Source organism: Dryas octopetala, chromosome 4, assembly GCF_963921425.1.
Source record: "Dryas octopetala chromosome 4, drDryOcto1.1, whole genome shotgun sequence".
Classification (NCBI taxonomy): Eukaryota; Viridiplantae; Streptophyta; class Magnoliopsida; order Rosales; family Rosaceae; genus Dryas; species Dryas octopetala.
Window position 1 is genome coordinate 24,597,465 of NC_141369.1, and position 21,805 is coordinate 24,619,269.

Here is a 21,805-nt window from a genome sequence, read left to right on the forward strand (position 1 = left end):
TTTTAAAGTCCATTTTTTAAAATGTACTGTTCATCCGGCCCATACGCTACAGTAAAATACTGTAGCGGCCCACTTTTTAAAAAACCGTCATTGCTACAGTAACGGCGTTACTGTAGCGCGCTACAGTGTTTTTAAAAAATGCTCTTTTTTTTTTCTTTCTTTCTTTCTTCTTCTTCATTCTTCTTCTTCATTTCAATGTCAATTGGTACAAAAACTACAATAAAAAATAAAAAAATCATAATTTAGGTAATTTTCATTCCATAAACATGTTAAATAATAACAAACATAAAACATAAAAAATCAAGATGAGACATCCATAATCTTTTGTGTTTTAATAGTAAATATAATTGTTACTATCGAATAGTAACAATCATCTATTGCTACTGCCTGACAGTAACAATCACATATTGTCACTGTCTGACAGTAATAATCACCTATGCAGTAGCAATCAGATATTGTTATTGTTTGATAATAACAATCACCTATTGTTACTGTCTGGCAATAACAATCACCTATTGCTATTGCTTGGCAGTGGCAATCAGGGATTGCTACTACATGCCAGTGGCAATCAGGTATTGGTAACAATCACCTATTATTACTGCACATATTGCTACTGCCTGCAATCACCTATTGCTACTGCCTGCAATCACCTATTGCTACTGCCTGAAAGTAATAATCAAGTATTGTCCAATGTTACCTGCAATTCATCCACTTAAAATTATGTCTACAAACACCACTTTTTAACGCAGCAACTAAGCATCAACAAACATTTTTAAGCTACCAATGGTGCCATATTAACAAGAAGCTAAACACAAAAACAAACCAAGAATAAACTAAATCCAAATGAAAACTATTGTTGATTATCTAAACCCAAGAATCCAAATCAAGACAATTGCTAAACTTTGTGTCCTTTTATCCAATTTTTGCTGTCATTATGTGCACAATCACATAGTGTTACTACCCGATAGTAACAATCACCCATTGTCACTACCCGGCAGTGGCAATCACCTATTGCTATTGTTCGACAATGACAATCACATATTGTTACTGACAAGTAGTAACAATTATAATCTCACTTACATATTGTTACTGCTTGTCAATAACAATCATAGCCCACTTATATATTGTTACTGACAAACAGTAACAACCATAGCCTCCACTTATATATTGTTACTGCTTGTCAGTAACAATCATAGCTCCAATTATATATTGCTATTGCTTATTAGTAACAATCATAGCCCCAATATGTGATCATAGCCCCACTTATATATTGTTACTGTTTGCCAGTAACAATCATAGGACACTTACATATTGTTGCTATTTGTCAATAACAATTATAGCCCCCCGCTTACATGAATTTGAAAAGGAATGATGAAGCTCATTCAAAAGGCTTTACATTAATGGATTAAAAATCTAAAGCCTGAAAATTTAACAGGATATGTTTTTTGTTCTTTCATAGTACAAATTCAAAGAACTCTTAATAAAACTCTCTGAGCTCAAGTTTACAAACTTTCACATCCATGAACAAACCAATATTTCTGCTAAACCAATAGAGTTTTTTTTTTTTTTTTTTCAATTCTGAAATACACATTAAAGAATTGTTTCTATCCAATCAGTAGGAATCAATTTCAAAAAGTTGCTTCTTATATTAATTTTCTTAAGAGAAAAAATAAATTAAAAAAGTATATGTGGTTCAAAATAGGCATAGATTTGGTTCATATGCTCTGGGTCACATATCCCACCTGCAAGATATGAGATTGTGTCTCCAAAAAAGAATCAAGGGAGAAATGGTTATCATACCCAGAGACAAGGGACGTGAGAACATGATTTTCATTGGCTTACAAAGCTAAGCAACAGGAGGCAGATTGAAGACCAGCTTGCTCCGCCCAAATCTGTCAAAACAGAGACAACTATGAACAAGCTCAACCCACTCCCATTCCTAGTCGCCTAGACTTGTCCTCCATAGGATACATATTAAAACAACTTAGTTCGCATTAAGTTAAGCTCAAGCCAAACCAAAGCTTTGAAATTCCTCCCAATAATTCAGAGTTCTCCATATCATAGTTCTCATACATGAATTGCTTGATAAGAGCTCTGGCAACTCAAACCCCCAAATCTGGCATTCGTGTCATAACCAATACAAAGGGGGAACTGAAGTTTTGGCACTGCACACAAGCAAATAGTTTCTAATTAACATATACAAAAATCAATCTTAGTTATTACTACATCGCCAAAGCCCACTATAAAGTTCAAGTAAGAACTCTAATTTTAAATTTCTCAATCAGCATGAGTTTGGATCTTCACAATTAACAGAAACTTCAAAGTCAAGGCCCATTCAGATTATACACAAATTCAGTACACCTTCTCAACAAAAGCATATGAACAACATCCAACAAAATCACAAACCAACAGATAAAGTCCTCAGAACACAAACCAAAAATAAATATAATATACACAAAAAAAAAAAAAAGATGAGAGATTTGCCTTACCATTAGAGCCAGATCGCTTACTGTGCTTGATCCGCTCGAGCTAGACCTACGTGTCCATGAACATCCCCATTCTCTGTACCTCCATGTCCTTGGCGAACTACATCCTCTGCTTCTCCAACTCCACTATCTGCCTCAACTTTTCGGCCTCCACTCTCTGATACACCTTGCCAAACCTCTCAATCGCCCTCGCCAATATCTTCAACCCCTCTCCTCCTCCTCCAATCTCGCCCTCGTTCTCTCTCTCTCTCTCCCTCTCCACCTCACTTTCCGGACGGCGATGCATCGAGGAGAGATAGAGTGACGGTAAAGAGAGAGAAGAGAGAATGGTGCTGCCGGACGGCGATGCATCGAGGAGAGAGAGAGTGACGGTAAAGAGAGAGAAGAGAGAGAATGGTGCTGAGTATGAAATGAGAGAAATGAGAGAAATGAGATAAATGAGTGGGAGAGAGACGGAGAAAGTAACGGAGAAGGCAGAAAAGGACCAGTTTGGTATACATCGGGCCTCTTTCGAAAACAAAAAAAAGACTTGGGTCTTAAAAGTAGTGATAGTCCAAAATTGGACTTTATAATCATTTACTTAAAAAAATAAGGATTTTATTTGAAAAAAAAAAACCATTAGGTTTATTTTCAAATAAAAAATATTTAAAAAACTAAACTTTAATTTTTCCATTTACGAAAGAGTTACACTCGGGTGCTAATCTAGTATTGTAGTCCTCGATATGTCTCTCTATGACTAAAAAAAAGGTTTATTCGTGCAAATGTCCCTGAAAAGTACCTTTTATTCTCACTTTGCCCATTTAAATTTTAATTTCTCACTTTGTCCCTCGAACTTTACAAATCTCATATTTCGTCAAGTCCATCAATGGCCCTGTTAAAAAATTCGATGTGACGCTTACGTGGATGAGTATTATGGTAGTTTACTTGACGGAGTTATTAACGAACTTGACGGAATATGACTTACTGCAAGAGTTTGTAAAGTTCGGGGGCAAAGTGAGAAGATTGAACTTTAAGAAGACAAAATGAGAATGAAAATTACTATCAAAGAGCATTTGTGCGAATAAGTCTAAAAAAAATGCGAATCTGGTACTGTAGCCCTGTTTTGTAGTCAATTAGTTTTCCTTGCGTGGGCTTCGGCCCAATTGTACCCAAAGAATCACCATCCAAATCAAGTGGGCGGGCAAGGAAGCCCAGCAGCATTGAGCATTGCAGTATGGACACTTTTAATTCCCAATCAAGCATACGTACAAGTTGAAAAATGTAAGTGGATTTTCTACAGGGGGGGGCTATGCACACCACCCTAATCCACTAAGTTGACCACCCCACTTAAATTTTTATCCCTTTGTGCCCATTTTGCCCCTGCATTAAAAAAAAAAATCATTTCTCCAATTTTGGCCGGCCACCTCTCCCCGCCGCCCGCGCAACCCCACCCTCTCCCCACCGTCGCCGCGACCCCACCTCTCCCCTTCGCCGGTCGATCTCACCCCTCCCAGGCGAAGACCCACCCACCCAGGCGAAGACCCACCCACCCAGGCGAAGACCCGATCGGCCCAGGCGAAGACCCGACAGCCCCTTCGCCGGCGATCTTCCTTTTCCGGCAGAGTTGAGACGCCGGACCACTTGGGTTTTGTTCCCCAGGTCACGGCGAGTCCAACCCTGGTCTTCCTTTGTTCATCCGACCACCGTGCGCGGCGAATCGACGTCGTGACCCGATCGGCCCCTTCGCCGGTGATCTTCCTTTTCCGGCGGAGTTGAGACGCCGGACCACTTGGGTTTTGTTCCCCAGGTCACGGCGAGTCCAACCATGGTCTTCCCTTGTTCATCCGACCACCATGCGCGGCTAATCGACGTCGTGAAGCTCCGCGGCGGCGGGGAGGGGTGGCCGGCCAAAATTGGAGAAATGGTTTTTTTTTTTTTAATGCAGGGGCAAAATGGGCACAAAGGGGTAAAAATTTAAGTGGGGTGGTCAACTTAGTGGATTAGGGTGGTGTGCATAGCCCCCCCCCCCTTTTCTACATCTAGTGATATAGCACTTTACTAGTTTACTCTCACACTCTTAACAAGGAGAACTTTAGAAGAGTTTTCTAGTCTTTTAGTTTTATAATCAACCATATGTATTTCCCTTTACCACTTCCTCAGTTTTTTAATCTCTTCTCTGACTAATTAATTAGAAAAAAAAAAAAATGAAATGTTACAATTTTCTAGTTTTCCATCCTTTGTAATTTTTGTCAACCAAATAGGTTGATTAAAACAACTGAATTGGCATGAAGCACATTTTATTTTGCTTGAACCCGAAGCACATTGTTGACTTGGAATTTCTCTCTTTTTATTTTCTTGCCCACTTTTATATAAAGCATGTGTTCTCTCAAATTCTCCTTCCTTTTCCTTTTATTTTCCTCCTATCATGTTAAGAATGCCAATTTTCAAATTAGCTACTAATTATTCTGTTTTTGTGCTGAACCAGTCAATTGTTTTAAGGTCATGATAAACATATATTTCAGTGAACAGTTAATTATTAAGATCTTAATTGGAGTGCTTAACTAGACTTTGATATTAATTAGTGAGAGTCGTATTTGTGTCAAGTCAAATGCTGAATGCATGAGAAATTGAGCACCAAAGACTCTTTCTTTAGAAACATATATATATATATATATTTCCCAAAGACTAAAGAGAAACTTTTGTCAAAGAAAAACTTAGACGGCTACATATATATTCAAATTATACCCAGTTAGTCCTGGCCATTTCCCTCTTCAAACTTGGAATGTTATATACTTTGAATCTTTCTCCATGGGTTTAATTTCGTTCATGCTTCCTCACAAGGACACAACTCGTAGACGTGTTGAATGGGGCATTTAATTTTCTTCCCTCCATAGTTTTTAGTCAAACAAGCGTATAAGTTATAAGCATACCATCTTCTGCTATAAATACCAAACCACTCTAACCCCAATTTCATAACTCAGAATATATCATCAACCCATTAGAGCTATTGCTAGCAAGAAACCAGAGACTTAGTCTTCAATTAAACATCCCATATCTATTTAGTCATGGCCAGAGATCTCAAACTCCAGCATTTCTTTGTTCCCCTACTTGTGTTGAGCTTCATTTTGCTAAGTGTTGCCATACAAGCCAGGCCTCTGCATGGTTCTATTCATCAAAAATATCACCACCACTACAACCAGGTCCACCACCACAACCAGGCGCACCACCACCACCACCAGGTCCACCACTACAATCCCAGCAAGGCTGGGCCGAGCCCAGGAGGGGTTGGCCAGTACTTTGTTGATGTTCTTACCCTTTGGGGAATCAAGAATAGTGGTCCAAGTCCTGGTGAAGGCCATTGATATATCTTTCGTGAATTACTGATGCAGCCACACAAATGAAGCAGTTGCTAGAGCACAGAGCACAGCCCCGTGTTCTACAAAAATAATTGTTTGAATTCCTACTTTTTTATTATTTTTTAATCTTGTGAAGGTTGATTCGAACTTGGAAACTCTCCAACATTGTAGAAAAAATATCATTATACCACAAGTTAGTTTGGTGTTTGAATAATTCATAGCTTAGGCAGTCATAAGAAGAAAGCCAACTACTTTGTGTAAGTTTATATGTTATATTCTTTAATTCCTTCATCATATTAATACAACCCCCTATATCTTTGAAATTACATATTTGGATTTTTTGTTTTTATTTTTGTTGATTGTAACTTCTAATTAAAGAGTAAGAAAACTGAAACGCAAAATTAAAGAGAAGATTAAACGAGGCCTTGCTAACCTTGCAGGCGGCAAGGCACCAAATTAATTAAAGTTGCAAACTTGCAATCCAAATGTAATTAAGATTGGGTATATGGTAGCTCAACGGCATTCCTAATAGCTTTTTGGCCTTATATGGAAATTTGACGTAATAACCCTTTTTGGGTATATACTCCTCCCCGGTTGGTCATTTTTAGTCGGTTCAAATTTGGCACGCTATACTTTCCGGTATTCAGTCAACGACTCTATTTCAAGCATGGAAGATATTCAGTCACCACCCAACAGTTTTAGTCAAACTAACATGTTCCGTTTCAAACAATTTGTAGAGTGTAATATACTGATGAGGTTAGAAGGATATAGAGTATACACATTCAAGGGTTTCCTTGGCACGAGTTTGCTTTTGATTGAAGCTAGTGTGGTTTAAGATTGCGAACCATTAGATTTCCTGCTTCAATCAGCTTTTTTTTTTTTTGGCCAAGAATCAACACTAGCTTGATTCTATGGATTTCTAGTCAACAGAAAATACACTTCTATCTATATTCTCAGCTAGCTGAATCGACCAATGTATTATTTTTGCATCCTTCTAGGCTTCTAGCTACTGAGCAAAAGCTTTGGAAAGCTAAACATTTCCTTGAGAAAATAAGGAAATAAGAGAAACAGTAAAGCCTGCAATCTCATCTTCACATCTTCCATTAAGGATATTCTTTTCTTCTTTCACGAAGAATCAATAACCAGGGGAATTATAACCCATATAATTCAGTCGAGATCGAATGTTGTGGTGATTATACATAGGATCTCCATAGTCTACAGCCTTTATCACCACAGCTTCACGTCGTCCATCCTGTTCTTGAACTGCCCCAAACACAATCTCATTTGTCTCATTGCTCTTCTCATAGTATGTTTTTGGGGTCGATGAGTAATGCCTATGATGCTGCTGCTGCTGCTGCTGTTGTTGTTGTTGTTGTTGTTGCTGGTGGTGCATCTGCATTTGCATATGCATCTGATGTTGTTGCTGTTGGTGATATTCACCATCCCATGTATCATAGTAAGCTCGACTTTGCTTCAAATGGTGGGCCTTCTCCATGTCTTTAGTCATGAATGGGTAGGTTTTCTTTGGCGTTGGGGTTCTGCTGGTTTCTAGTGATGGAGGCTCATCTTCATCTGGAATCACAAAGCTCTCTTGCATGGGCCATGCATTTGAGTGCTTGTTGGCTTGATGATACTGCTGGTTAATCTGATAATGCAGGGGCTTTCTTCTAAAGCCCGAAAATAGACCCCCAAATATATCAGTCACTGACGAACCAGTGTTGAGAACAATCTTCCCTAGTGAACCAAAGAAGCCATCATCTGATTTTTCAAGTTCATCTTCAGTTGGAATTAAAGGGGGCCTGACAGATTTAGGAGGCCTCTGATATGGTGCCATTGATGTAGCTCTCTTTGTAGAAGTTCTTTGGTCCTGCATAATTAAAATAATTTGGAAATGGGTTGAAAGATTGGAGAAGAGACAACGTAAAATAAAAAGAATAAGAAAAATCTGTGATAACTTACATCTTTGGAAGAAAACATTGCTTTCACCCTACGCTGCAGCAATGCCAGCATGTAACCGAAGAATGCAGCTGCAATCAGCAATACTATTCCTGCAATGATGGAGAATAAATTTTATAGATCTGCATCATCATCAAAGTGAATTACACGTTGAAAGTCCAGGCTGTTTCGTTACCTAAATGGAAACTACCATCATAGTGGTCAGTACAGTCATCATAGTGTAGTTGGATCTCCCGAATTGCCTGGTTTCCTCTGTCTATAACAAAAAGAGAGCAGCTGCTTCCAATGTAAACCACATCAAAATCACTAGAAAACTTTGCATCTTCACTTGGACCATCAACATGACCACCTCCTTGGCCCCAAGTTCCACCGGCAATAGTTGTAACCCCTGTAGAAATGTAAATCTAATTCAAATTGGTCTGATTGTTTTGTGTACTTCAGAATGAGAGAACAAGGGTTGGGTTGACTAGCTGATGATTATTCTAAGAAAAGCCTACGAAATTAACAACAAACTATCATCTAAAAGCACATCATTGGTGATTTGGTAAAATAAGTTCTTCTTGTCATTACATATCTTAACACAATGATTAATTCATTACAAAACAAAGGGTCATTCGTTAATCACAATAATGCAAACATCCAGAGATTTACCAGCATCACTTATCTTCCTGATAGCCATATTCATTGTGTCTGCAATATAAATATTTCCTCTGTCATCCACAGTCAGCCCTTTGGGGTGGTTCATTCGTGCTTCTCTTGGCCTTCCATCTACATGCCCAGAGTACCCTTCAGGTGATCCAGCAATCAGCTTGGGTCGGCTATCTGCATATCATCGATTTATTCAACACATTAAAGAAATTCTACCTAATTTGTTTGCATTAAATTAGGAAACTGGTATGAAGAAAAGCAGAAGATTTGAAGACTGAAATACTTAATTTGTTTGCACATCGATCTATTCAACAGAAAATCAAAGAAATCTGAAAGTTTCTCTTTTCTCTCTATTTTTCTTTTTCATAATTGATTATCCTAACAAACAAAAATAAAGATGAAAAATGAAAGGAAAAGTGTCACTGGGGTTCATAAGATTCTTATCTTGAAGAAGCTTAAAGGTATTGCATCAAGTATAATGAAGCTAACCTTCCCATGTTAAAGTACACAAAGTCCTTAAATCTAGGATAAAAAAAGAATAAAGAAAAATATAAGATGAGTAACCAAGAAGTCTAACTAGTCATTAGAGAATCTTGGTCTCAAACCAAAAGAAAAAGGCAGTAAATCTCCAAAAAGATAGCACTTGATTAGGTAGAAAGTAGAGTCTTCCACTAAACAAAAGCATATAAAAACAAACAACAGTTCTTTTCATATACGAATATGGAACTTGGCAAGAGCTCAAGAAAAGAAAGGAATCAGAAAACATGTCCCAGGTACAATGCTAATGTCCTGCACATCAACCCAAACAGAAAATTTAAGAATTAGGGTGGACTAAAATTGGGTCTTTTTTTTCTTTTCTTTTGATAAACGACTAGAACTGGGTATTTGGATATATTAGTGAAGCAAGCAAAACCAATGATTTTAATGGCATAATTCAAGAATTAATGTAGCAAAAGTGGCTTACATCGAGACAATGGCGTTGAAATCTTGTAGATGTTACTATTTTCAGAATCCAAAACCAGAAGCTCTCCACTTGGGGATACTTCAACTGAGTGTGGTTCAATTCCAAGTTTGCTTCCATCGAACACCGTCTCCACGGTATAGCCACTCTCAAATTTCATCATTGAACGACCAGAAACCGCTGAAATATTGAGACCCATCAACCCCATCAGCCTCACCATTGCAAGGCACATTCTCTAAATTACCACATTAAAACCTCAAAACAGGGGAAGATCGGAAAATGTGAGTTCAGAGAAGTATCTGTACCGGTTTTGGGGGTAGATTTCAGTGACCAGAGCCATTTGACAAGAGCAGAGACCACATTGGATACAACCCCAGTTACAATTTCTGCATATATATATGAATCCCACTACAAAATCAGTGATTGAAGAAAATGACAAATTTAAAGCAGAGTGTGCTAGCAAAATGCAAAATTTCAACTGGGTGTAAGCTTGTTCTACACTTCTACTCACTTGCAGGAGGTGTGGCTGAGGCTGATGAAAAGTCCCCAGAGAGAACCACAAAAATTAGAACCAAAGCAACCCAGTTCCTGACCATTGCTGCTGTTGTTGTTGATGAGAGCAGAACATCAATGCTCGCACATGTAAGATTTGAAAGCTCTGAACTTGAAGGAAACCCACTTAAGTAGGAGACCCCACAGCCAATGTTCTGCCACTTTTTCTACATGTTAATCAGTATGAACCTTCTTTTTTCTAAGAAAGAAAAAAGGTAAAAGAGACAGAGAGGTTATAGTGAATGTGGAAGGTTTGGTTTAGTAGCAAACACATTAACACAATGGAGCTCTGTTCAAGGGAAAAGAAAAGGTAAAGGCGGAAGAGAGAGAGAGAGGTCTCAGTGATGCGGAGTGCCAGCAAGAGGGCATCATATACTCTGTTTTCTTTTTCCTCTTAAATTTGTATTAGAAATTAACCAAGTTGGGTTTATTTTTAACAAATGGATTTTGACAGTTTCAGACTTTCTTGACAATTGGACCTCCCTTGTTAATTAATCACAGTTACTGCTAATCACTCGCTGAAACACTGAAACTCAATCTTAGAAAATTGTGAACAGGGGCAATATTGTCATTTTATCATGAAGGTGTGGGTACTCTCCCTTTCTCTTCATGCAGTTTTGGTTTTGGGCCTGCCAGAGAAATGCTGAAAACTGTGACATGTGTGTAGGCTGTTTGCTTATAAAGAAATAAGGTTATATTTTGAAAGAGTGAGGATACTATACAGTCTATACTACAATTTGCGACACATTACTAGCAGCATGTTGCCTACTACAACTTCAATTATTCGTTTCTTTAGTGCTTTGTTTATTGTTGTCTTTTTGTTTCTTCACCCTTATCTCCCATCTCTCACCATGTGCTGCTTTGCCTAGATCTCATTTGTTATTTGGTATCAAATCAAAGTGGTGGTGGGAATGTTTGTTATCTTCTTTGAATCTTTGATTTTCTTTTAATGGTCAACAAAATCATCCTTTTTAGTTTCTTAATCTTTTTTTTTTTTTTTGTAGGGTTTTTATGGTGCAGTAAAAATTCTTACATATAATTTTGACAGTGAGATGATTCCCATTGAATTAACCTGCCTGGGTATCAGTAATGTCTTCCATCACATCATCATCACATTACATTTTGCTTTTGTATCTCATCTTTCCTAGTCAAGAATCTATTTAGTATCTTATGATGAAGATCTATTTTAAAATAAGGATTTGGATCTTCTCCAAAGCACTATAATCTCTTAATTTTGCTAACCTTTTAATTATAGAGTAACACATAATTTTTTTTTTCAGTAATTAAAATATATTTATGTTTATAATTTTCTTTTAATTCTATGTATCTACAATAAAAGGAGAAAAAGGAGATGAGTGTGAGGAATTTGAAGACACTATAATGTGTGAGGGGTTAGGTTTGGGGGGTTTGCAAATTGTTAGTGGGGGATTCTTAGCTTTTTATTTTTATTTTGTAAATTTTATATATGTATTGAAGAATAAAAAAAAGAAGAAGAAGAAGAAGAATAAGGAGGAGGAGGAGGCGTGGATTTGGTATCTACAGATCATGGGGGGATCGAATTCTTAGCCTTTTGTTTTAATTTTTTATATGTATCTTCAGAGCAGGAGAAAGAAAAACAAGAAAAAGGAAGAGAATGAGGAAGAAGAAGAAGAAAGGGGGAGGAGGGGGAGGAAGAGACGTGGGTGGGAAGAGAGAGAAAGAAAGGAGTTGAAGGTTAGGACTTGGGGGGAGGGAGGGGGGTGGGCTTGGTTTATGATTTTTTTGTTTTTCTTATTTTTAATTATTTTAATTTAGTAATTATAGTTCTAAATAAGTGTGAACCATGAAATATTATAAGAGATATGTGTCAATCCATAATTAAAATGTTAACAAGATTAGGAGATTAGAGTGCTTAAGAGAATATTAAATTTGATCAAAAAACCACTGTATTTGTAGCTTTTGTTTCTGCTTACATGATTCCAAAGAGCCCAATAATCTTGAGTCTTATGGGCTAAAAGCTTTTCAGGCCAGAAAATATATATAGCTCATGGTGTTGACCCAGATGTTACAAAGAAATTTATATGATTATCATGTAATTTAAGTGGCCCGATGTTTGACCCAAAGAAAAAGCCCAAAATTGGCCCAATTGTCTTATTAATGTTGCATATATTTACTATATGAGTATGACACTATCTCAAACGCAAACCTCAGAACCATGAGCACTTGCATGCCTAGGAGCTCTACAAGTTTACAGTGTAAGGGCAGCATAAAAATGCCATGATCTATCATATACAATATAACCGAAACACCAAAAAGATAAGAAAAAAAAAAAAAAAAAAAAAAAGCAAACAAAACATAGGGTACAAAGCTGTAGTGTACATGTGGAATTAAACATGGTAGATCATTCCAACCTCTAAAGTAGATGCATTTGGAATGCTTAAAGCATAAGTTGGTCCCCTAAAATTTCTTCTCAGAAAATCATACCCAAAATTGATCACTAGTTTCTTGATCAGACTGGATCCCCTCTTCGCCTTCACGTAGGAGTGGCCTAATATAAATGCCATTCCTGCCTCCCTTGCTTCCATCAGTTCCTGCAACTCCTCTACTGCATCCCTATCAATTTGTGGACTCTCTGGCACAACAAACCTCACCCTCTTCTTCACCTTTTCTGCCGGCATTATCTCCTTCAACTCTGAGGTGCTTGCCATTTGAGAGAAATCTCCTTCATCTACAGACATTCTTATGCCATCTAAATTTGATGATGAAGTCCCAACAACTGTCATTTTCTCGTCATCTTCCAATTTTTCTATTCTGAGATCACTTTCTGGTCTCTCTGACCGAATGAATTCTGCAATACTGCAAACGAGATCTTTTTCAAACTCCATGTCATCCTTGTGAACGTCGCGATAACCATAGCGTGCTATGCATCTATAGAGCCGGTATTCCTTTGGACCAACTCGTCCCACTAAGAACCTTTCCTCAGGTCTGACATGTGGGACTGGAACAGATTTGATGCAGAGGAAAACCACAACCTGGTGGAAAGCTGGGAGGTTGGTAACAAAGTGAGAGAAAATAGCTGGTATCCCAGAAACGAGTTCAGTATGTATGAGGCCAATCCCCCTGACCCGAACAATCCCTAGAGTAGGACCTAAACTGAGGAGCCAGTTGATGGAGACTTTATTTTGGACATCAAACTCATATTTCTTGAACGTGCCATAGTGCCAAACATACATAACCATTAAGAAGATGAATGAAAGAGCAACGGGGACCCAAGCCCCTTCCCGAAACTTTATGAGCGATGCTGAGAAGTAGAGTGCCTCAATGGACCCGAAGAATAATATAAAGCAAATCGCCAGGAACATGTTTTTGTGCCAGCACAAGACTATGACCAGAGACATAAGGCAGGTGGTTACCAGCATGACAGTTATAACGGCCAAACCTGTATAATAAAGGTAAAGTTTCAGGACTGCAGTCAAAGCTAATAGAATGTAAGATCATGTATAAGACTCATAAACTTCAGGAGGAAAAAGGGAAGCTCCTTAGTGATCCCATCCCCCCATACGCCCAGTTTTCATAATATCAGGGCAGCAATAAGTATAGTTGGTAAAACATAAATACATTGTGCACAAACAAATTTTGCAGTGGACCGTACCTGATGCATTACCCATGGACTTTGTGTCTCTAAAACCAACGGTAACAGCCAAGCATAGCAACATTAAAGTCCAGTTTATCTCTGGAATGTAAATTTGTCCATGTATTTTAGAAGATGTGTGGATAATTTTGACCCTTGGAAAGCAACCCAAAGCAGAACATTGCTTGATTATCGAGAAAGTTCCAGTTATGATGGCTTGACTTCCCACCACTGCAGCAAGTATGGCTATTGCCAAAACAGGCCATCTTATTTTCTCTGAAACAAGGAGAGAACTCTCATTAACTCAATTGCAATTTCAAAGTTACGAATGTTACAAGTATTGCTAAACACCTACCAGGTACTGATTCATAGAATCCAATCCGATAGTCATTTTCTATGACATGATGCTTAGAAAGGTATGCAGCTTGTCCCATATATGCTAGAACCAAGGATGGGTAAACCACAAAGGTGAAAGCAATCTGCAAGGTAAAATGTTACAGATTACTTAGTACAGATGAAAATCTGACCAACATAGCATATTCACTTTGAATACCTTTATTGACAACTGGGAAAAGTGCCCAAGATCTGCAAACATAGCTTCTGAGCCTGAAGAAGTAAACAAGATAATGTCAGAGAAGAAGCTTCATGATAGAAGTAAACAAGATAGTGTTATTCAAATAAGCAGCCACGATAGGAAGCTTCACTCTACATACTCTTGTACCTGTCATACACAACAGTATACCGCCCAAGGACATCCAACCTTCCCTTTGGGTCTTCTTCAAAAATTTGTACATGTAGTATGGAGAGAGTGCTTGATAAACATGGGGATTCCAATGGAAGATGTTGTATACACCAATGGCACTGATGCACAAAAGCCATGTAATCACGACTGGTGCAAACAAGAACCCTACTCGGTGGGTCCCATAATGTTGAAGGGCAAACAAAAATACGAGTATGATACAAGCAACAGGGACTTCAACATCTGCAGAAACAATATACTATGAGGAAGTACAATAAGCTCGTAATCAATTTGTTGAGTCCAAGTAAGAAATCATATTCTGCTAGCATAACAGAATCCCCCACTAAATCTCCTACCCTAAAGCAAGGAGTAAAGTTGTCCACAAGGAACAAGCATCTTGGAGCATAATAACTTCCATGTAATTTGTCAAAAATGTAGGTGACAATCCAGATCGCTTATCGTGATTATTGGAATGTGTATGAAGTAGCATTTACACAGGCAAAAGGACAAGAAAAGAAACTTCCTAATTCTATAGTTTCTTAAAATGCATATGCTAAAACACAATGAATCATCAACTATGAGCTCTAGCAAAGATGTTTCAAGTACTCCAAGATAAGGCTGCACTATTTGATCAAATGGCAGCTCAAAGTCCTCTTGATAAGACAATTATTTGTTTAGAACTTTAGATAGCTTTCTGTAACCCATTATGTAATTGTCAGCGGAGAACACATTGCTCACAGATAGCAAATACCAGAAAACTAAAGTTGGCAGGACCATCAACAAAAGAGGCACACACACATGTACAGGTACATTATACGCATGCCTTTTCGTATGATAGCCATCAAAGGTGATAGTGGACGGGCTGGTAAAAGTTTGAAAATTGAGGTGTAATATACATATATATATATATGTATATATATATATCTCTTCCAAAGTCCACGGTGACCATCAAGGTGATGATTTAACTACAACAGTACTGGCACTTGAAAAAGGACAGTACGTGGGTCACCCGTTGAGGGTACCCAAGGTCACCCCCACCTTTCAGAATCGCAATTTTGACGCATGATCGGAACTATTCAGTTTTTAGATCATCTATTAAAGATCATCTCTACCAAAAATTAAATCAATCGAAAATCGTTTGATTATATAACTGTTGTCGATTAAATAGAAAAAATAGATAGTTTCCAATTAAAGAGTGATTTTTTAACCAAATCGTTGATTTTTTGTATTTAATCGACAACAGTTATATAACCAAACGATTTACAATTGGTTTAATTTTTAACAAAGATTATCTATAATTGGTAATTTAAAAAATAAACGGTTCCAATAATGTGTCGGCATTGCCAAAATTGCAATTTTGAAAAATAAGGTGACCCAAGTACTGTCCCTTGAAAGTAGAATGATAAAATGGTAACTTCATTATAGTTAATGAAATGTTTAAGCCAGCAACAAGTGGGTCAAAGCTTGGTACCAAAGTCATGATTATGTACGCCGATTAGGAGGACTCCAGTCATAGCTCCAAAATCAATTCGACAAGTCTAACTGAGGTCATATTGCCAATTAAAGCACTGAATTGGATAAGATGTCTGCTCTAGACCACTCTTTTAATTTTTATATATTATTCAGAGTCTATCCAAATACTTCTTCATCTTATAAGTTATAGGCTTATAGCTACATCTTAACTTTATAAAAGAGACAACTTTTTTCTCTCAATAGTCTATTCATGAAAATAAACTTTATTTTTTAAAGCATATGTTACACCTTTACATTTATAAAAACAGAAAATAATCAAACTGGTTTCCACACTATCATTCTAATTATAATTTATTAGCTTGATGGTGATTTGACTTTTAATTAAAGCAGGGTAATTTGTCTTAATATTTGTAGGGTCCCACTCTTGATTTTCATTTTCTAAAACTGGGTATTGCCTGCTTGTCACTAACTACGTCTGTGTAATAGAAAGGAAGAAAAAGCCTCTGAAATTTAGAATAACACTCAAGCTATGGATATGAAGTGGTAAAAGCAAGATTTTGATACCTAACAATGATATGCATCTAAAAGTCTCTTTGCATATATAAGGAATATATGCAAAGAAATTCTGTGAAGAAGCAGTGCAGCCAAATTATTGGTATCACTCAGCACCACCATTTTTTTGTGTTAGCGGTCTATAATCCTGATTACCCAATAGTTTGAATTTCTAAGTTAACCTTTTAGCTCCTAAAATGGAATTGGAAAATTAGAGTCTATCTAGATAGCAGAATGCACGAGAACATCCACCACATAGCCAAAATCCCTTATAATTAATATTCTTAAAGCAATATAATTGATTTGTAGACAAGGAACTTACAGCGATGCTGCTCTTTTGACATGGAGAGCTCCAGTCCCGACACAGCCGAAAAAACTGCAGCCACATGAAGCAATTCTTAGTATTCAAATCCCAATTCCACAACTTAAAACCCAAAACCAATAGTATCATAATCCCCAGTACCAGAAATTGCTGGTGTGAGCACCCCATCACCGATAACCATACAAGTTCCAATCAAAGCCAGAACAAGCAACAACTTTTGCAGCACTCTATGCTTCTCCAATGTGGATTTTAAACTCGACCCAAAAGCACTGTTACTGGTTGAAGCAATCCCATCTTTAGTGTACTCTGATAGCTCCTCATCTGCAAGCTGGCAATTGGGCAAGGAGCTCACTCGGGCATGCCGGGATAACAATGAATACAAAGCAAATGTCCCACCTTCACCATTATCATCAGCTCTAAGCACAATAAACACATATTTCACTAAGGGTATCAGTGTCAGCGTCCAGAATACAAAAGATAGAACCCCATAAATCTCCTCATTGGTCTCTGAATGATGGATGTCCTCTGCAAAAGTGCTCTTGTAGACATACAGAGGAGAAGTGCTTAAATCTCCGTAGACAACTCCCAAGCTCTGATAAGCCAAAGTTAACAGTGTCTTCCATGAATCTTTCTGCAACAATTAACAACAACAAGAACAAGAAATTATCAGAAAGCTGAGAATTTGAATTGGGGTACTGTAATACTTACACTGCCACACTATGCCACATGTTTTACCTTAACTGGATGGCCACGGATCACACCCTCCAGATCCATGATGGTCTGTCAAAGAATTATAGAAAACCCATTTTTTTTCCAAAGAAAGTTGAAGGAAAATAAAGACTACCAAGGTGGATTAACACCCTCCCCAGTTGAAACAAGTCGAAGAAAAACAACGAAATTCGACAAAACAGATAAAAGAAATGGTTTTTATTTTAGTTTTCCTCGTGTACAAAGGCAGTAGTTCAAGAGTCGAGACCAACCAATGTAGACAAACAAAAAAAACAAAACCGAAACACCACAAACGACAAACGAATATAGAGAGAATAGTATTGGAACGAGGAGGGTGTGATTGGAAACTTGGAATTAGAGCTGCAGAATAGAAAATTAGAAATTATAGAATATTGTTTGGGGGGTCAGAGGGAGAGAGAGAGATAGAGAAAGGGGTCTTCTTCTTTTGCGTAAATAATGGCTGGTTTGAGTTTGGTTTTCTCTTTCAGCCAAAGCTGTTTTGCTTGCTTGGCTCGGATTGTAGTTTCTAGATGGAATATTTTTGGAGGGGTTATGGTTAATTGGTTATCCTTCTTTCTCCACTTGGCAATCTCTCTGGAAGAGAAAAGTGCTCTGTAAACAATGCATGCACTAAGCCACTAACTGAAATCTTTAATCACTTAACCACTGACCTCTGAATTCTGAAACTCAATTATTAATAGACTCTGACACAGCGATGAACCTGCAAGCCTGCATTTGGTGCCCAACACCTCCACGGGGCATGCCCCATTGTGTTGTGGGTCTCCCCTCATTGTGAGACATGTCCATTGAGGCATGCCCTATGAAAGTGTCTCTCGCATTTGCTACCTCCTCACTTGGCATTTGGCAATGAATCATTGGTCCATCTCTCTACCTATGACTCACCTAACTCGCTAGAAGAATGGCATTTTTGCATTTTCATTGTGATTGATTGGCAAAGTGTAATTTTACAATTGAATATTCGCTCTAAGTGTATAAATCTATTGTTTAGATTTTTCTCTTAAATTTGACCAAAAAAAAAAAAGATTGTTCTCTTAAAAAAAGTGATACTTCATTTTTCAAACAAATAAAGAAAATTTTTGTGTGACCTTAATATTATGTGTCATGTTAACATGTGTACAATTAATATGCCACCCAATATATTAGGACCAAAAGGGAAACATTATTTTGTTTTGTAGTATGTGTGTGTAATAAACTTATAAAATTTTGGTATTGTTAGAAGAAAATGATTGTTATTTATTTTTGAAATTGACACACTAATTGAACAATAAATTGTTTTGTTAGGGGCAATTCATGATTGTTTTCTTATTGACTACTAGCCTACCACCACCTACTCACTTAAGCTCCTATTTTTAATGCTAGCTAGCTCTACTTTATGTCTTTATCCATAACCTCTGAAACAAGCTCTCTGAAATGAATAAATTTCAAAGGCGTGTGCTATTGAATTGAATAGCATGATGAATTTTTGACTCACCATTGAACGGGGGATTCATAATCCTTAATTTTCCGTAGGAAGAGTAGAATTTTCCTAGCCATGAGAAAAAGAGGGCAAGATTTTTTGTCGAGGATGTGATCATGTGAGGGAAAAGATTGAGTTAGGTAGATGCCAGGATTAAATGCCTCGAAGAGACAACTAAGTTTTTAAAAGAATAAGCAACGTATTTTGTTATTTAAAATTAACTTGGATCTAGGTCTCCTGTTTTGTTTTCTTGCAAACCTGGTATTAGGTTCAAATCTGAGCTTTTGAAGATAATCTATTTCTCCTTACTCTTTCTCTCTCTACTTTGTCTTCAAAGACTCAGATTTGAGCCTGATACTAACTTTGCAGAAAAATAAGATAAGGAATCCAATTCCTTAAAACTTTATTCATCTCTTTCCATGAAGAAATGTTACCACCAAGTGAAGAGTTCTCCTATCCATTAAAAAAAAAAATGAGGGCAAGATTAATTTCTCGTCATGAATGCGAGAAATAAGAGTTAGGGATAATGTGTTCAATAAAATGTCTCAAAGATAATAATAGTGCCTCATGAGTAGCTATCTAAGAGTCTCTTCATCTTGCCTCATGAATAAATTAATATTACTGATCCATCACTGTCTATTAGTATTACCACCACCGAAGCTCAAAGTCTCACCTTTACTAGCTAGTAGGATTAGCTATGAAAGGGAAGTCACTTTTAAGCTACCTGAATTTGGTTAGACCAAAGAAAAGTCTGGTAAGCAACCCAAACGATAGCATCTAGAACATAATTTTACTTTCTATTATTAAAGCAAATTTCACTCGTTAGTCTAAGAAATCCTATAAGAACCAGATACTTCCTCTAAATAGATTCTCTTGACAGAATTAACAATTTCTGCTAAGCCGGCCAAGGGACAGAGCAAGAGAGAGATAGATATCAGATCAAGGATTTAGAACTTTGACAAGCAATATGGAAATTTGCACTAGCTGGGTGGCTGGCCAGAATTGATTGAGTTCTGCAAGTAATTAACCAATTAAATCATATTCTGGTCAACCACTCCTTCACAAAAAATTGTCACAAGGAAAAACATCTTCAAATAGTGTCCAAAACCCACCAAAATTTTGGTGAAAATGTATCATATATATTTACATGCATGCATGCATGGACCCCATGGAAGTGATCAAATTAGGTCAGGGACCCCATGGAATCCAATTTTTAGTGCTAATATATATGCAAGAACCTTTACCTAATTTATCAAACGCGTGGTTCATCTTCATCAGCTGCTCAGAATCATGTATAGTGAAATGACCAATTAACCCCAAGCCTAACCATAATTAATTAAGGGCATGTTTACTTATCCGTAATCGGAATGGGAAAAATGAGAGTGATTCTCATACATGTGTTTACTTATATTTAAGAGTCATTCTCATTACGATTATCTTGTTTACATACACATATTGGAATGAAAAAGAGTGTGGGGCCCACATGAAACAAGGAATTGAATTCCTTCTCTTGGAGGAATTGAATTCCATAGGATTAGAGAAGAGGGAATATGAATAGAATTTTTCATGCCAAAACTACCGTCACCATTCACCATAAATAAAAGTATGACAAATAAATTTAAGATAATTTTAATTTTTTTTCTTCACCATAAATAAAAGTATAAAATTTTTTTATTGTAAAATATTTGAGGTAAACTTTGTTTTTAGGCATTTTAAAAATTGTGAGTGCCATAAAACATATTTAATTTTGTGTAAGGGTATTTTAGTAATTAAACTGGTTTTGATTCCGATTCCTGCAAATAAGTAAACAGGTGTATGAAAATCATGTTGTTTCTTAATTATTCCGATTTATGACAGTTAGTAAATACGTTAATGGAAATGTCTGACTCTGATTCTTGCTCACTCCGATTATTCTTCACTTTGATTCATCCTCACTCCGATTCCAATTTTTGCTCATTCCAATTACAAGTAAGTAAACATTTCCTAATAATTTTGATTCCAAATTAGAACAACCGAGTTGACTTGGGTGAAACGGTAATTGAATGGATATCATAGAAACAAAATAATAATAATAAGAGAGGCCTGAGATCAGATAAGATGATCTGCTTACGACAATTTTCCATATTATAAAATTGAGATAAGATATATCATATATGGTATGATTGTGAAGGAAGCCATTAATTCACACGATCACATCAGCTTGGTAGTGCCTAGTCGTGTAAATCCCGCATTACTTTCTTTTTCAAGTGGTCACAACTTCCCACTACTGGCTAGTGCCCCATTGGCCTTGCCCATGGACCCTTTTGTTTTGTTGTTTCACTTTGAGATTTTGGAATCTAATTTGGGATCAAGTTGGATCCCATTACCTTGAATCATCAATTCTTTCAGTTAATATCACAAGCCCAAATACAAATCCAATTCTTCTTACCCTTTCTGTCAATTCCATGCATGTCATGCATTCAGTTATTGCATGCAGTGCAATACGTACAACATACATATGCTTTTGGAAATAACATATCCTCCACTTATATAATGTGTTTAGGGTTTAATATTTTAGATTGAGAAGATAATTAACTACATGTAAACATGAAACCACTGTAATTTTAGATATAAAGTTATAAACACAATACTACTATTTAAAAAAACAACAAAGAATTCCAACCCATTTATACTTTGTCATCATTCTTGTATAAACTATATTATTTGATGTTGCTAACTGACTATTACAAAATCAGGAATGTTCTACTTTAAGCAATTAATAGGCTAAACCTTACACGCACGCACATATACCCCACCAACCAAATAATTAATTTGGGTACTTGGAGAGTCATGATCAACTGAATGCTCCCCCCCACTCCATGCATTAATTATGAACTCGATCTACAAGGGTTGTCATACATGTAGCTATGTCAAGCAAACAGAGAGATCACACATAATAGCGTAGATAGAAGAATCTCCTAGAAAG

General features: G+C 37.0%; 2 protein-coding genes across 2 annotated transcripts; both read right to left on the reverse strand.

Moving 5' to 3' along the window:
- Window positions 1-6,555: 6,555 nt before the first annotated feature.
- Window positions 6,556-10,201, reverse strand: LOC147288684 (uncharacterized). The gene is made up of 7 exons (XM_086241609.1): window positions 9,898-10,201; window positions 9,692-9,772; window positions 9,390-9,566; window positions 8,429-8,599; window positions 7,953-8,165; window positions 7,781-7,869; window positions 6,556-7,688 (listed from the first exon to the last, which is right to left on the reverse strand). The coding sequence occupies exons 1-7, from the start codon at window positions 9,980-9,982 to the stop codon at window positions 6,957-6,959; spliced, it is 1,548 nt and encodes a 515-aa protein (XP_086097735.1). The 5' UTR covers window positions 9,983-10,201; the 3' UTR covers window positions 6,556-6,956.
- A 1,912-nt stretch (window positions 10,202-12,113) lies between these two features.
- On the reverse strand, window positions 12,114-18,083 carry LOC147288685 (potassium transporter 8-like). The gene is made up of 8 exons (XM_086239574.1): window positions 17,370-18,083; window positions 16,776-17,265; window positions 16,635-16,688; window positions 14,270-14,530; window positions 14,102-14,154; window positions 13,904-14,027; window positions 13,570-13,824; window positions 12,114-13,356 (listed from the first exon to the last, which is right to left on the reverse strand). Exons 1-8 carry the CDS (start codon window positions 17,406-17,408, stop codon window positions 12,305-12,307), a joined length of 2,328 nt encoding a protein of 775 aa, XP_086095700.1. The 5' UTR covers window positions 17,409-18,083; the 3' UTR covers window positions 12,114-12,304.
- Between the last annotated feature and the right edge of the window lie 3,722 nt (window positions 18,084-21,805).